General features: G+C 46.9%; 1 protein-coding gene across 1 annotated transcript in view; it reads left to right on the top strand.

Moving 5' to 3' along the window:
- Positions 1–14,463, top strand: part of PRKCH (protein kinase C eta) — a 222,877-nt gene extending 208,414 nt beyond the window's left edge. Inside the window, exons 13-14 of the mRNA XM_060141782.1 lie at positions 11,603–11,746; positions 13,157–14,463. Of these exons, the coding sequence (XP_059997765.1) occupies positions 11,603–11,746; positions 13,157–13,303 (291 nt within the window). The 3' untranslated portion in view covers positions 13,304–14,463. The remainder of the gene's footprint in view (positions 1–11,602; positions 11,747–13,156) is intronic.
- Positions 14,464–14,862: the final 399 nt, after the last annotated feature.

Genomic DNA, 14,862 nt, shown 5'->3' with positions numbered 1-14,862 from the left:
CTTCGTTTCTGTGCGAGGGCTTTCTCTAGTTGTGGCAAGCGGGAGCCACTCTTCATCGCGGTTCTTCATCGCGGTGTGCGGGCCTCTTACTATCGCGGCCTCTCTTGTTGCGGAGCACAGGCTTCAGGCGCGCAGGCTCAGTAGCTGTGGCTCACGGGCCCAGCCGCTCCACGGCATGTGGGATCTTCCCGGACCAGGGCACGAACCCATGTCCCCTGCATCAGCAGGTAGATTCTCAACCACTGCGCCACCAGGGAAGCCCCTATTTTTCTATTTTATATACAGTAGTGTGTATCTGTCAATCCCAAACTCCTAATTTACCTCTCCCCACTCCCCAACCCCCAAGTTGAGTACCTGAGTGCACCCCAAAGAAAGATTTTTAACAAATAAACAGAGAAGGAGCAAGCACCCATTGGTGAGCTCTGCCCATGCTGCTGCCCTCGCCTCTGTGTGCGATCCTTCCCCACCAGAGAGTCAGGAAAGCCAAGATCCCCGAGCCAGCCCTTCACATCCGTTCTCACCACCGAATCAGCATGGTGGGTCATCTCTACTTGGCTTCCTGAGATTTCCTGATGATCCTCTCTTTGGAACGTAAGGTCAGCACTCTTCCTGGAACTGGTGTCTGCTGGATAGTTTACTTGCCCTTTTGTTTCTTCCCTTCAGAAGGAAATGCTTTCTGAATGCCTTCTTACCTTTTTAAGTAGAAGGTATTATTATCATTCCTTGTCTGTAGAAGCTGTTTGGATGCCCATTTATATAACACTAGAGAGTCATAGAAGTTCAAGACCTGGGGGCTTCGTATGGTATAATAACGTCAGTGCGTCCTCTGAATTCGGGGTGAGGGGTGTTCTTGTCTGTCGTTCAAGGAGGGTGAGGGGTTGAACAGGATGGGCACCAACATCTTACCCAGTGTAACTCCTAACCCAGTATTACTTTCCTTCCCCTCACCCTTCCCATCATCGTCTTTACCCCCACCCCCAAGACTGGGTAGCCACACACCCAAAACTCAAAAGTCCTCCCAAATTTCACATGAGCTTGGATAGAGAGCTGAGAACTCGCGTGTGAGAACACTCCCCACAGAGCACAGAGTCGCGGGAGGAGGGGAGGGGGGCACACAGCTTTTAGCCCAGTTTTCTACTTGAAAAAAATTCCCAAGTCGTTAACCAGGGATCCTGACAACTGAAAATAACCATAGTATTCACCCCAAAATGTACAGCGGAAGACTTTTTTTTGCTTGCCCTTTTGTCTCTCATGTCTCATCTTCGCTGTGAAGGGGTGTGTGTGTTAAATGCTCACACGTGCGTGTTCCAAAAGCAAGACCATCCTCCCCTCCCCCCTCAGAGAACAGGTTGTAAAAACTGGCAACACCCACAGAAGGTAGCACAGGAAAGATACATAAAGATACACCCTCGTGTGTGAAAAACAGACCTAGACTTTCTAGACTGCTGACCTTAAAGATGATTTTTTAATTTTTTTTTTTACTTGGTTTTGGTATAAATACACGTTTTCTGTTGGCCACCACGTTACCGAGTTTCCTAAACTGGCACTGAATTATCCCAAAATGTGAATAATCATGACACAGACGAAAATGTATGGTTTGCTTAGAGGTTCTGCAGTTGCGCTGAGCTTTGGCCTCGTCAGCTCCAGAAAGACTTGAGGGAGTCCTCGTGAGTCCCCAGAGCTTAGGAAGGTGATGCCCTCTGTCTCTGAGGTGAGCATGCCTTTGGGCTAAATCATCTCCGGTGAGAGATCACAAGGCGCCAGTGCTGACTTGGGCGAGGTCAACGCCCTTTTCTCGGGGCTCACACAGGTGGCCAGGTTAAATAAGGTGCTGAAAGGAGTTTGCTGCATTCTCCTGAGTCACCTTTGTCAGTTCGGGAGGCATTGTAAACTTGGCCTCAGAAGGAGATTATAGCATGCTTTCGCTCCTAAGCTTTACAGAAATTAAGCTGTGTGTTTGCATGTGGGCTTATCTGTCATCACGCCTATCAGATTTCATCCTCTCTGCATTGCCTGCAGGAGTCTCGTCTGCCTCTGTGTACAGAGAAGGAACCACAAGTAATTTGGGATCCTCTTTTAGCCCTGAGTGTGTCTCCCATCTGTTACCAGGCAATTGACCAGAGCGGCACTGGGCTTGATCCTCTGCATTTCCTCCTCCCCTCCTGGCAAAGATTGGAATGGTCAAGGCAGCAGCCAAAGGTGGTCAGCCAGGAGGGGGCTGAGGAAGTGGAGGGAAAACTGGGACCAGGGTCATGCAGAGGATCCAGCTCTCCATCGTTAGAGCCAATTTTTGAAATAGCGTTACAGGGAAAATCCAAAAGTAAGTTACTAAAAGGTCCTTTAAAAAGAGGATGGTTAACATGAAGCCTGGCAGCCCCTGCCCTTTGCCGGGACTGGAGTTCCCATATGAGGAAATGGAGCTTCAGGCTTCTTACTGAAACTAACACCTTCAGAAATGGACCAGTTATTCACAGATAGGCCAGGCTAGTGTTGGCAGAAAACAGAAAAATACTGATCTTCCTAGAGGCTTCATTTTTGGCATTCTTTATCATTTTATTAAAGTTACTATTCTCAACTTCCTTCCCCCATTTTAGATTGTTTAGGACCTCTATTCTTAGGAAACTTACATTTTATCTGTGGCTAGCAGCGTGAAGGATTTTTTTTTTTAATGAAGTATTAATACCACATGACTCTTTAATCTTCATATCTCAGATAGGAGCATAAAGATATCAGGTTTTGTAAAATGAGCGTGGAAATCTTTTCTATGTAGGGTTTTGCTAACTGATGTCTGCGGGTCAGAAGAGCTTTTTGTTTTAAGTTGGAAAAACTCTAAGGAACACACTTAAAAACTCTAAGTAGTGCACTTTGTTTTCTTTCATTTGTCCCTTCCAGTGATCAAAGAGCATTAACTTTTAGCAGGTGGTGGTTAGGTTTGGTTTGGACACCCAAGATAATGTGTATCCAGGATAAAGAAGGGTGTTGGCCTAGGTTTCATCGGGAGGAAATAAAGACATTGTGTAGTACGCCTCTGGAGGATCCTTCTTTAGCACTTGCTTCCTTTCAATAGCTGCACTTTGGGGGATCACAGCTATCAGGTGAGCTTCCTTTTCCTTCCACACTTGGGAGTTATTGGAGAGCAGTGAAACCCTCACCATTAGTCAGAGATGCTCGGGTCTGGTTTGCCAGGAATAAAACCTTCTTGGCCAGCAACACTGGCATTGGCACAAGGGCCCGACCTTGGGCTTCTGTCTCTGAGACTCATCTCTGATCTTAAACTTTTTTTAACCAGTGTTATCACATGACCTTAGTGAAGCTACTGAGATGGCTTGGGTTTCAGGGGAAGCTATAATGAGTATAAAACACAGGCAAGGCAGAGTGTTAAGAGCATTGATAAGGAATAAGTATATGCCCATGTAAAGGCTGCTGGATTCTAATCAGAGACAGGATGGAAAATATAGCCAACACACCTGCAACAGATTTTAGCACTATTCCTGCCCCAGTGCAGAAAGAGAAACAGTACAGGGCATTTTTGTACTTGTTTCCATTAGGAGGGAATAAAGTGCACTGTAGACTGTCTCTGGAGATATCTCACAGAATATTCTGATGTGGCTCAGGTAAGACATTGATCCATTGGTGTGTTCAAATATACTTACATACTCACCTGCCCACTCCTTCAGTAACTAGCTCTGGAGATCAGCTTAAACATGTTTTATTTCATTTTTATAAAGCAAGTCCACTTCAGACCCAAGGAAAACATGGCATCTTCAGCTGAGGGGGAGGTACAGTTGTCTTCAAAATTTTTCTAATTCCAAATAGAGAAGAAAGGATAAGACTGTAGATTGTTGATGCAGGCACAGACCCTGGAGGACATTGCTCTCCCCTCCCACCTGACGACAGATGGGTCATTCAGGTGGTTCTTTCAGTGTCTCCAATAAGACAGTCCCGCTCCTCCCGGGGAAGTGCCTTCTCTCACTTAATGGCATTGAGTATTAGAAATTTTTGTTTTAATTTTCCTTATGACATCCTTACATACACTCCTTTAACTTCCACTCCCCATACTTATTTCTCCCATTTAGAACCGTCTCTTCTGGCCAACAGCACTTCCATTATTTGAAACTATCAACAGTGGCATCTGTCTTTTCTTCTCCAATATAAAGACCCCAGTTGTTGGAAATAAAACCAGGTGGTCAGAATGAAGGATTCCTTGGGTTCAAGCCTATTCCTTTTCTCTCCCTTCTCTTAGCACCTGCTCTGGGTGTACATCTCCATCCCTTCTCCCTCCATAGAGTCAGAGAAAGAAGAACAGCTTGTGGGCCAGCAAAGGAAGTACAACATAGGTAAACACACACAGTGCTGTGCATTCTTACCTGGGCATCATCCCAGGATTGCTCCTGACCTGTCACTGCTCTTTCATCCACAATCCAAATGAGAAGATTGGTAAACCTCAAAAGGAGGTTTAGCATAGTGACTGAGGGCAAAGGCTTTTACTGTTAGATAGGCCTGGCTTCAAATCTCAGCTCTACTGCTCCCAAACTGTGTGGCCTGGGGCAGGTTCCAGGTGGGTCTGTTCCTCAGTTTCCCTATTTTTTTTTAATTTTTATTGGAGTATAGTTGATTTACAATGTTGTGTTAGTTTTAGGTGTACAGCAAAGTTCATCAGTTATACATATACATATATCCACTCTTTTTTAGATTATTTTCCCATATAGGTCATTACAGAATACTGAGTAGAGTTCCCTGTGCTATACAGTAGGTCCTTATTAGTTATCTATTTTATATATAATAGTGTGTATATGACAATCCCAATCTCCCAATTTATCCCTCCCTCCCTTTCCCCCCTGGTAACCAGAAGTTAGTTTTTTACATCTGTGAGTCGATTTCTGTTTTGTAGATAAGTTCATTTCTACCATTTTTTTAGATTCCACATATAAGCAATAGCATATGATCTTTGTCTGGCTTACTTTACTCAGTATGACAATCTCTAGGTCCATCCATGTTGCTACTAATGGCATTCTTTTGTTCTTTTTTATGGCTGAGTAATATTCCATCTTCTTTATCCATTCCTCTGTCGATGGGTATTTAGGTTGCTTCCATGAGCTGGCCATTGTGAACAGTGCTTTAACGAACATTAGGGTGCATGTATCTTCTCAAATTATGGTTTTCTCAGGGTAGATGCCCAGTAGTGGAATTGGGTCATATGGTAGCTCTATTTGTAGTTTTTTAAGGAACCTGCATACTGTTCTCCATAGTGGCTGTATGAATTTACATTCCCACCAGCAGTGCGAGAGGGTTCCCTTTTCTCCACACGCTCTCCAGCATGTATTGTTTGTAGATTTTCTGATGGTGGCCATTCTGACTGGTGTGAGGTGATACCTCATTGTGGTTTTGATTTGCATTTCTCTAGTGATTAGCAGTGTTGAGTGTCGTTCCATGTGCCTCTTGGCTATTTTTATGTCTTCTTTGGAGAAGTGTGGCTGGCACTGGCGGTTGCCAGCTGTATGCCCACCACCGCAGCTGGCAGGAAGGGGTATGAGAGGAGAAGGTTGCTGACTAGTCTTCATAACGAGGTCAGACTCTACCTGTGATAGTGGCAAAACACAGAGACACAGGAGGCTGCAACATACACAAGCATGCATTTTATCCACCCCAGGGTGGCCTTCATGGCCGTGAACCATACCCTGTTCTGTGTCCTGTGTTCCTTCTCTGCACTCCCTCCTCAGGACTCTCTGTAGAGTCATAAAATTCCTTCTTCCTGACTAGGAGCATCTCCCTGGAATACTGATGGGGATGTCCCATGGCATGCTTACCAGCACTATCTGCTAACTCTCTGCCCTTTGGTCCGAAGTTGAATGAAAGGAAAAGGCCCTTTTGTTTGCCCAACAGCCAAATCCATCTGTTAAGTAGAAAATACAGTGTTCTCTCTCTCCTGGAAGAAAATCTCATTAGATTAATGGCCCTATTTATATAACTAGTCCTCTTCCTATGAAATCAGATTTTGGAAGGAAATATACTTGTAGTCATTGCCTATGTTTGAATGAGTTTTAGAGTACATTTGGACCCTGTTATCTCTAGACACATTGTTAACATGGGGTGAGTTTGAACTCTATCCTCTGGAACATCTGAAAACTCAAAACCAAAGCCGCCTCAGGTGTAGCAGAGCCCACAAGACATGACAAGTGCTATAGCTGACCTCAGAATTATAGGAAAGTGTTGCACTGCACCCTTCACCCTGCATTCAGCACTTCCCTTCTGTTGTGAAAGCAGATACAACTGCACGTTAAAACCTGCGTATCATCTGTATTCTTACTTTCAATTGTCTTTAGAAATCTTTGCTGTCAGAAAAATTGTTTTTCACTGAGACCATCACTACCACCCCCGTGTTGGAGTCTGGGGCTGTGAAGGTAGAAACAGACCTTGGTCCCTTTTCCTGGCTGCAAAGTATGAGAGAGAGAGAGACAGAGCCAGAGAAGCCTCGGGGCCAAGGCTCACCTCAGATGTTCATCTCTCAGAGGCTTTTCAGTCCATGCCCCTGTCTTTAGGTCGGACAGGGTGGCCCTCCAAGTGGTTTAACAAGATCTTGCTGAAACTCACTAGCTTTGGTTGAAGGCTTGCTCTTGTGCCAGGTATTTTATACTGATTATCTCATTTACTCATTATCATATTAGGATATACAGAAAAGTCTCCATTTTATAGTTGAGGAATCTGAGGTCCAGGGAAGTTAATACATTTGTCCAAAGTCACACAGCTCATCAATGGGAGAACTGGCATCCAGACACAGCAGTGAAGCTGCAGGGCCTAACCAGTTCCCCTCTGGGCCCTCCATATCAGAGGAGCTCTTATATCCTTTATGATCCATCCCTGGCTGGCTGGAGGCTTGGCAGGACATTCCTGTACAGACCTGGCCTGCATTGCTTATGTTTCTTCAGGAAGGTACCTGGATGACTGCTTTCCCCTGTGGTCATGCCTCCTCTGCGGCCTTGAAGGAACTGTTGTTTCTCATTCTCTGGGCAGGTGTGCTTCTGATTCCTTCCGGATCCTCTAGAGAAATTCCACTTTCACGAGGGCCACAGGAGGAAGGGGAATATGAAACGAGTCCACACATTCTTGCCCCTGCTCTCCAGTTAGCTGGAGACTTACATCCGGGGTAGAATCAGATTTTCCACCCTGGCCTCCTCCCTCTTTGCGGCTTATAACGTGCTTTCATTGACCCTAGCAGCCATTCTGCTTCCTTTAGCAAATGTGTCCAGAATCTTCCATGGAGTCACTTTATTTTCCTCTTTGGCTGACTTCCCCGTTGGGACCACAGTCGGGGAGAAGGTCAGTTGAGGTGAGGCAAGCTTTCAGTATGACCTTAGACACAGCTGAGTGATGGCTGTAAACGCCACGGTTGTTAACTTGTTTGGCATTCGGGTCCCAGTAGGGGCATAAGCAAACAGAGGAAGTTTTCTGCAACGGGATCGTGCCGTCACCATCACAGCAGCAGGAACACCGTGTTTAAGGCGAGTCCTGGGCCTGGCCTAGGGCAGTGAACCCCTCCTGTCCCCAACCCCATACCCCTCCACCGACATGTACTGTGAAAGATTCCAGGCCTGGGACTGATGTTCAGTGTTCCCTGAACTTCCCACCTCTGCATCTTTGGAGGGGGAGGGGTTAGTCACAGAGGAGCTATAACCCTCCCAGCCCAGCCTTCCACGCCCTCAGCACCACCCATCACCCCTCCTCCTGCCCGGAATGGCCCCTGTGCTGGTTTCTGTTCCGTGGTCTTCATCCTGCTCTGGCTTTCTCATGAGCTCCTGCTGCCACCCCGGCCTTCTTTCCACCCTATCCCAGGGCTCGGAGCCAGGGCTCAGGCATGCGGGGAGCCAGCCAGGTATGAGGCCGAGGGGAGTGGTGGGAACAGGGGGTCACCCGCCCCAGCTAATGAGGCAGCCACCGCTCAACTCCAGGTCATTTTCACCAAGAAGAAGTGCAGGTCCAGTGTTCCAGAATATTCCATCTTCCAAGGGAATTTGGAAAACTTGACTTTCATGTGTGTGATGTGACATTTGCTACTTTTTAAATGTTTGACAAGTAGTTAAAATTATTTTAGAAACACTCTATGTGGGCCAAATAAAATGTCTGTGGCCTGGAGCTGCTCTCAGTTCTATTCTCTCTCCCTCCACCTCTGCCCTCCCAGCATCAGCTCTTTCTCACCAAACGGTGATGGCCCTAGGTGTCAGACCTCTCACCCTGGCCTGCACCCCAGGCTTACAGGGCTAGTCAGCTCCTGGGGGATGTTTGCGCATCTCAGATGCAAAGCTGAGCTCACCAACCTCCCAGATCTGCAAGACCTTGAGAAATGGTAGATGTTTTTGTTTTCATCCCTTTGACAAAAGTTACTGCCGCTACTACTACTATACTTCTGTTAACACTAATACTCCCAACAATAATCAGTCTCTCTTTTGTTATCCTTTTCCGTCCCTCAACAGCCGGAGAGGACCCTGGGAACTGGCTGTCCTCCTGCCCCTTCCCCCCAGCTCCAGGCAGTGTGGAATGTGCTCATTTTTCTTCCACAAGCCCCCCCAGGACCTGCGCCCCTCTTTTCCTTTCCACTAACCAGAAAATCTAGTTTCCAGACTTGTCGTGTCTTCTCGGCTGTCGTCTCAGCCTCCTAACTAGTCAGCCCCCTACCCACAAATCTCTTACCCCTCCATGAGGGATTTATCCATCCCATCGTGGCTAGAGTCATCCCTGAGTCACAGGGCAGCTCTCGTCATTCACCTCTTCGTACGCTTCTGTCGGGTCCTACTGGCTGCCCCACGGTTCCTCGGCTGTCCTTTCACGGCAGCCCTACCACCCTATAGGCTCCCTCACCAACATGGCCGGTGCTTGCCTACCGCTGTGCCAACTGCGTTCTCAGGCATGACTGCCCTCTTCCTTCCTGGCTCTGTTAATTCTATGTCTCTGCCTCATGTCAGCAACTGTCACCTCTTCTGGGAGGCCATCGCCTGCCCTCTCACCACCAGCCCCCAATGCGATTTTCCCAGTCTCTCTCCGAAGCTCCCGCTGCACTTGGCAGTGTCTCTCTTCCTTTCGTCCAGCTGCGTTACAGATAAAGTGTGCTTGCCTCTGCCCCTTCTCTTGATCAGCTCCTTCTTGGGGGGAGACACTGTCCTTGTCATCCATGTACCCACCCCCTATGAGGCCTAGTGCACTGCCTTGCATAGACACCTACAAACCTTTGTAAATTGAATTTTTTTATGTGGAGAATGAATATCTTGAGCCCTTTAGATACAGCCAAAGTTAAAACTGCTGGGCTTCCCTGGTGGCACAGTGATTGAGAGTCCGCCTGCCGATGCAGGGGACGCGGGTTCGTGCCCCAGTCCGGGAAGATCCCACATGTCGCGGAGCGGCTGGGCCCGTGAGCCATGGCCGCTGAGCCTGCGCGTCCGGAGCCTGTGCTCCGCAACGGGAGAGGCCACAACGGTAAGAGGCCCACGTACCGCAAAAAAAAAACAAAAACAAAACTGCTTGGTTATTTGAAAGGATTTATCAGAATTCTAAGCATAAGCTAGTGAAAGGGCTATGCTGCCTGACTCCATTCCCAGGGATGAAGTTTATAGAGGAGAGCAGCCACGATTTGGTCTCCTGTTCCTTGGGCAGTGCTTTTCCACGGTGCCCCTTGGGAGGCTGGCTTGCGTGCCGGGGCAGGGAAAAATGGGCAAAGTTGTTCAGACACCAGGGCTGCTGCCACCCTGGCATCAAGAGCCCCACACTGTTCCTCTTGCCCAGAAGAACAAGTTGTACTCACACATTCACAAGGTGTCCTCTGCTCGCACCGTTGGCAGGCCTGGGAGTTTCCCACAAGCCATCTGGGTCTGTTCTGCTGTCCTTGTAGCTTGAGTTTTTTGCAGCATTGTTTGTTTTTTGTTAATTAGCTCTTAGAATAGACATGGCTATTCCATCAGGGATTGTATCCCATTGACTTTCCTAAGGAGAGAATCTACTCATTTCTTTTGTATATTTATTTTCCCCTGCCTTTCTGAGTTGCACAGACTTATCTGGGGAGAGCCCACGCAGCATGAGCTCCTAGCTCTTTCAGAACGGAGTTGTTTATGAGCTATATTTCCTAAGTCTACGCTGATCACCGTGCGTGCCCAGAGTGCTAACTGCTGTGGAGCTCTGAAAGCTGCTTTTACTGTTGAGCTCCACGTCCAAATTCAGCACCACCAGGCCTTTCATTCCTTGTCTCTAGGAGAGAGGAGAAACCATTAAACCCCATCCGTGTCTTCAGTTTTTACTAGCTCCCCTTGGAAGCGTTTTTAGCATTTTATGAGGTCTGTCCTGTCAGATTTGCTTGGGGACTTCGGCAGCCTCCTCCCTCCACCTGATCCCGTTCACCTGGAGCAATCCACGAGGTTTTGCAGCTTTGGACACCTGACGTGGCAGGGCTGCTCACCTCCCAACCCTACCCTTTCTTGTGTGCACCTTCAAGATTTTTTCCAAAATACTGTGTAAATTCCACTCCAAAGCCATTTCTATGAACACACCATTACTTTTGTGTTCATAAATCAGACTTGGAAAGGGGTTCTTGGGGACTGTTATAAATTCATTTAAAGATAACTTGATTGAAAGTTTTTAAAAAGTTGTTATCCAAGGCAATTTTATTTTGATAATGGGAAATTAGCTTATGTGTCTTTAAAATTGAAAATGACATTCTGGCCATGAAAAGTGAATTATCCTATACGGGTCTTTGGTCAGGATACGATCAGAATGCCTTTATTGACCACTCTGGGAAAGGAGGGTTAGCCCAAAACATCTTGATAGGAGCTCAGCTGCGAGGAAGTGCCCAATTGATATAAATACAGAGGATTTATATACACACATTCCTTGAATGTATGGCAGTGCTTTTAAATTTTGGACTATGTGGCAAGAGTCCCAGTCATGAGACATTTCAAAATGGAGGGGCAGGAGAGAAGGGAGCATCTCAAAGGAAAAAACTTTTCACTCAAAACTGTGATATCTTTGTTGCATAATAAAAGCGGCCAACTTTGTTTTTCCTGGAGCCCGAACACAGAACTTTTAAGTTTCTCACCCTTGCGGCTTCTTCACACAGCTCTTCAGAAAAATGACTCTCATTCTTCTCTCTGTGGTCTTGTCAGAGAGTGGCAATCCTGGCCGGCTGGTTGGGTCTCTCAGAAGAATGGCACAGCTGTTCTGAAAAGTAGCCCCATTCATAAGATGCCGGCTGTCCACAACTGCAGTGCTAGAGAAAAGCACACTATTTTATAAAGCGTTTCTTTTCTTTAAAGAGGAAAAAAAATATACATGGTATTTACAGGAAAGAAAACCGGGCCCCTCGGTTTTATTTTCGGTGCCACGTCTGAAATGGAAGTGGGGAAGGCCATAAATACACATGAGCAATTTGCGCCTCATGTGTAAAGGAAAATTGCGCCTTTACGGGATGATTCATGGTGGCTGTGCCGCTGGGAAAATTCAGCCGGTTAAGCCAGATCAGCCGGAAAGCCTCCCATCGGCTCTTCTGCCAGAGCGAATGCCTACCGTCTTGTGACATACTTATTGTCTAGGATTGAATGATTGACTCTCTTTCTCTCCCTCTCAGTTCATGACCAAGAACCCCACTATGCGCTTGGGCAGCCCGAGTCTGGGTGGCGAGCATGCCATCTTGCGACATCCTTTCTTTAAGGAAATCGACTGGACCCAGCTGAACCATCGCCAAGTAGAACCGCCTTTCAGACCCAGAATTGTAAGTTGTCCAAGACCACCTTAGTAGAACTTCTTCTTTCTTAAAACGTCTCAGTGTTTCACTGAGCAGCCCGGTGGTCCCCTGGGGAATGATCAGACCGGAAGCTCAGCCTGCCGCTCTGCAAGGTACTTCACCCAGGAGGAGGCTGGGCTCCTTGCCCCTGAGGCAACATCTCTGTGTGTGTGCGCCAGGGTTACTTCTCCAAAAGTTTTTACCTCTTGCTTGCCCTGGCCCCATCCTCTCTTAATTTAAAATTTCCTGGGGTCTAAGAGGCCTTGAAACTTTCCAGGTTTCCCCAACATTGTTCCTAGCTGCTTTCCTTACGCTCCTTAGTCAGGGTGCCTTTCCCAAGCCCCCAAGAAAGTAGAGAGGCCATGGAATGCTCCTCAAAGCCCTAAGCCTGGCTCCCTGGCTTGGAGAGCTCAGGTCTGTAACAGCTACTGCAGCACAGGGCTCAGGGCAGAACAGGCCGAGTCCTCTTTGACTAGGAAATACTGGGAGCACCTCACTAGGAAGTGAGGCAGCTGAGTGGGGTGGCGTTCCTGAGGGCGGTCCAGCTCTCGGTCTGAGAGCTAAGCTCCTTCTCATGGGTGGGTCAAGAGAACCACAACGGGAAGGCAGAGAAGCTGGGCTGGCAGTACTTCAAGAGTTAGGGGGACGAGGGGTGCTCAAAGGCAGAGAGAAACCTATCATTGACTCAAGGAAGAGAAGTAGGAGGTCTCACAATGGTAAAAATGATCTCTCCAGCGTTAGTTTATGAAGATGTAAAATACACATTTCCAAGCGTCATTAGCTTCATCTGTAACAGCCTGCTAGGTTGCGACACAGAGACAAAGCCACTTCCTTTAATGGACATCCCCCTGCCAGCCCCTCTGGGAGGAGGGAAAGCTTTGCCAGCAGGGCAGAATGAATCTGACTATTGAGTAAAGTGAGAGGCATTTGTTCCCTAAACTCAGCATGTCCAAGAAGTCTTTCAAGAAAATCTCTTCAAGCATCTAGACCTTTGTAAGACAGGAGGTGGGGCAAGCGTGACTTTGCTCTACCTCTGTTGGTTTATGTGCCTCTCCATTAGGCCTGCTGAGAAGTGGTACCTCAGTGAAATGGGGAGGGTGAACCGGCTGGCTGGGTCAGGTGAGCACATTAATTTTTTAGTTTCCCAACCTAAGGCTGGCCTGCTCAGCAAGATTTTTGTGGGGTTAGTGAATTGGCGGTTACCAAATGCCCTAGTAATACACAATGCAGTAGAAGTAGTATAAAGCACTGTTTAGCCGATCGTCATAACTGTGGATAACACTACCAGAGAGCTGCAGGGCAGGCCTCCGAACTCACTGAAATGGGCTAAGTCCCGTGGAAGATGACTAAACCTCAAGTGCATAGAATCTGAAATTTCCCTTGTTTCCTTTTTGACAGAAATCCCGAGAAGACGTCAGTAATTTTGACCCCGACTTCATAAAGGAAGAACCAGCTTTAACTCCAATTGATGAGGGACATCTTCCTATGATTAACCAGGATGAGTTTAGAAACTTTTCCTTTGTCTCTCCAGAATTGCATCCGTAGCCGTATGGGGAATGGGAGAGATGGCATGAGAATCAAAAGGGGATAGAGAGTTTCCAGGAATTTCCTTTGTGGGGAACTCCTCAGCATCAGCCTTAGAACAAGAACCTTACCTTCAGGGAGCAGGTGGAGAACTCTGTGAAGGACAGAACGTCAAGAGATCAACTACAGTATTTCAAGTCCTGAGGGAGCCACGGTCCTGGAAACAGTTGATACTGAAATGAGATTTCATGAAGAAATACACTGCTCAGCCTCTGAGTTTCCATAGCTACTTGGGGTTCGGGAGATTAACAGGAGCCAAAAGGAGAAAAGGTGTGAAGAATAAATCAGATCCTAGAACTTCTGAGCCAATCAGGCGTTTTACTTCAAGGGACAAACCTAGACTTTGTATGGAGTGCCGGGCTCTTCTGTAAGCCACTGAGCCCCGAATACTGGCAGACTTCTGCAAGAAGTCTGTAAATGCTAAGGAAGAACTTGAAGAGAAGGAAAGGGATGGCTTCCAAATAGAACAATTTACTCTGAACAAAAAAGTGTGTCCATAAAGCTCATAACTTAAAGCCCCCTCCTGACAACAGATGGGCACCAAGGCAACGGCCACAGCTTATTCTTTTATCCTTACTTTCATTTAATAGATATTTATTGAGTGCCCAGTGAGACGGGGCCGCAATACCCAGCAGTGTAAACAACAGACTTGCTTTCACCAAGCTTTCATCCTTAAGTTACGTGAATGGCATTTGCGTTCTGTGAAAGGCCTCTCCACGTTGCCTACGTCATACTTTGCACATAACGTTTTTCACAGAAGGCAGCTCGATGCCCCAACAGCAACTATCCACATAATCGGCAGGTTAATCTGCAGGTGAGCTCAGGTGCTCGCTGACTTGTGGAATCTCATCGTGGGGGCAATGTGCCAATATTGCTCTGGACTCATCACTGAAGAATCGCACTCCACTCGCACCCATGACCAGACTTATGGCTTATACCTTAGCAATTTATTTAAATTATATTTTAAGAGACAAAGATGTTTGTTTGGTATGCATTTTAATAATTAGAAATGGCTCTTGTAAGCAGGACATGTATCAAAGAAGGACCTTATAATACGCACCCATGTATGCAGTTGGAGAATTTTATCTGGCTGAAATAAATGCATTTTGTAACAAAAGGGATTTTTCTTGTCTAGAAGGATTTGTCCCATCCCCACTAGGAGAGGAGATACGTAATTAAAATAAGCTTTGAGCAGAATGGATAGAACTCTTGACTCAAAGCAATGTCCTGAGAGCAAAGGTTGGCATCACATTGTGTAAGGCACTTAAATGAATGTGGCCTGTCTCTTCCTAACCACAACTTTCATCCTGAGTCAGGGTAATGACTGCTAAGTATTGCTGCCACGGAGTAACCCTCAAACTCCTAGTAGCTAGACATAGTAATTGCTTATTTCTCATCCAGTGAGAGCAAGTTCAACGGCCCTCTTCCAACTCATAACTGTGCCCTCTGATAATGCAGCTTCCAAGATTGCCATAGCAAGGGAAGGGAGAGATGGAGGCGGTGCTTACTATTTAACTACA

The sequence above is a fragment of the Lagenorhynchus albirostris genome, chromosome 1, assembly GCF_949774975.1.
Source record: "Lagenorhynchus albirostris chromosome 1, mLagAlb1.1, whole genome shotgun sequence".
Lineage (NCBI taxonomy): Eukaryota > Metazoa > Chordata > Mammalia > Artiodactyla > Delphinidae > Lagenorhynchus > Lagenorhynchus albirostris.
Note: the sequence above shows the minus strand (reverse complement) of the source record. Positions and strands in the feature narration are given on the sequence as shown.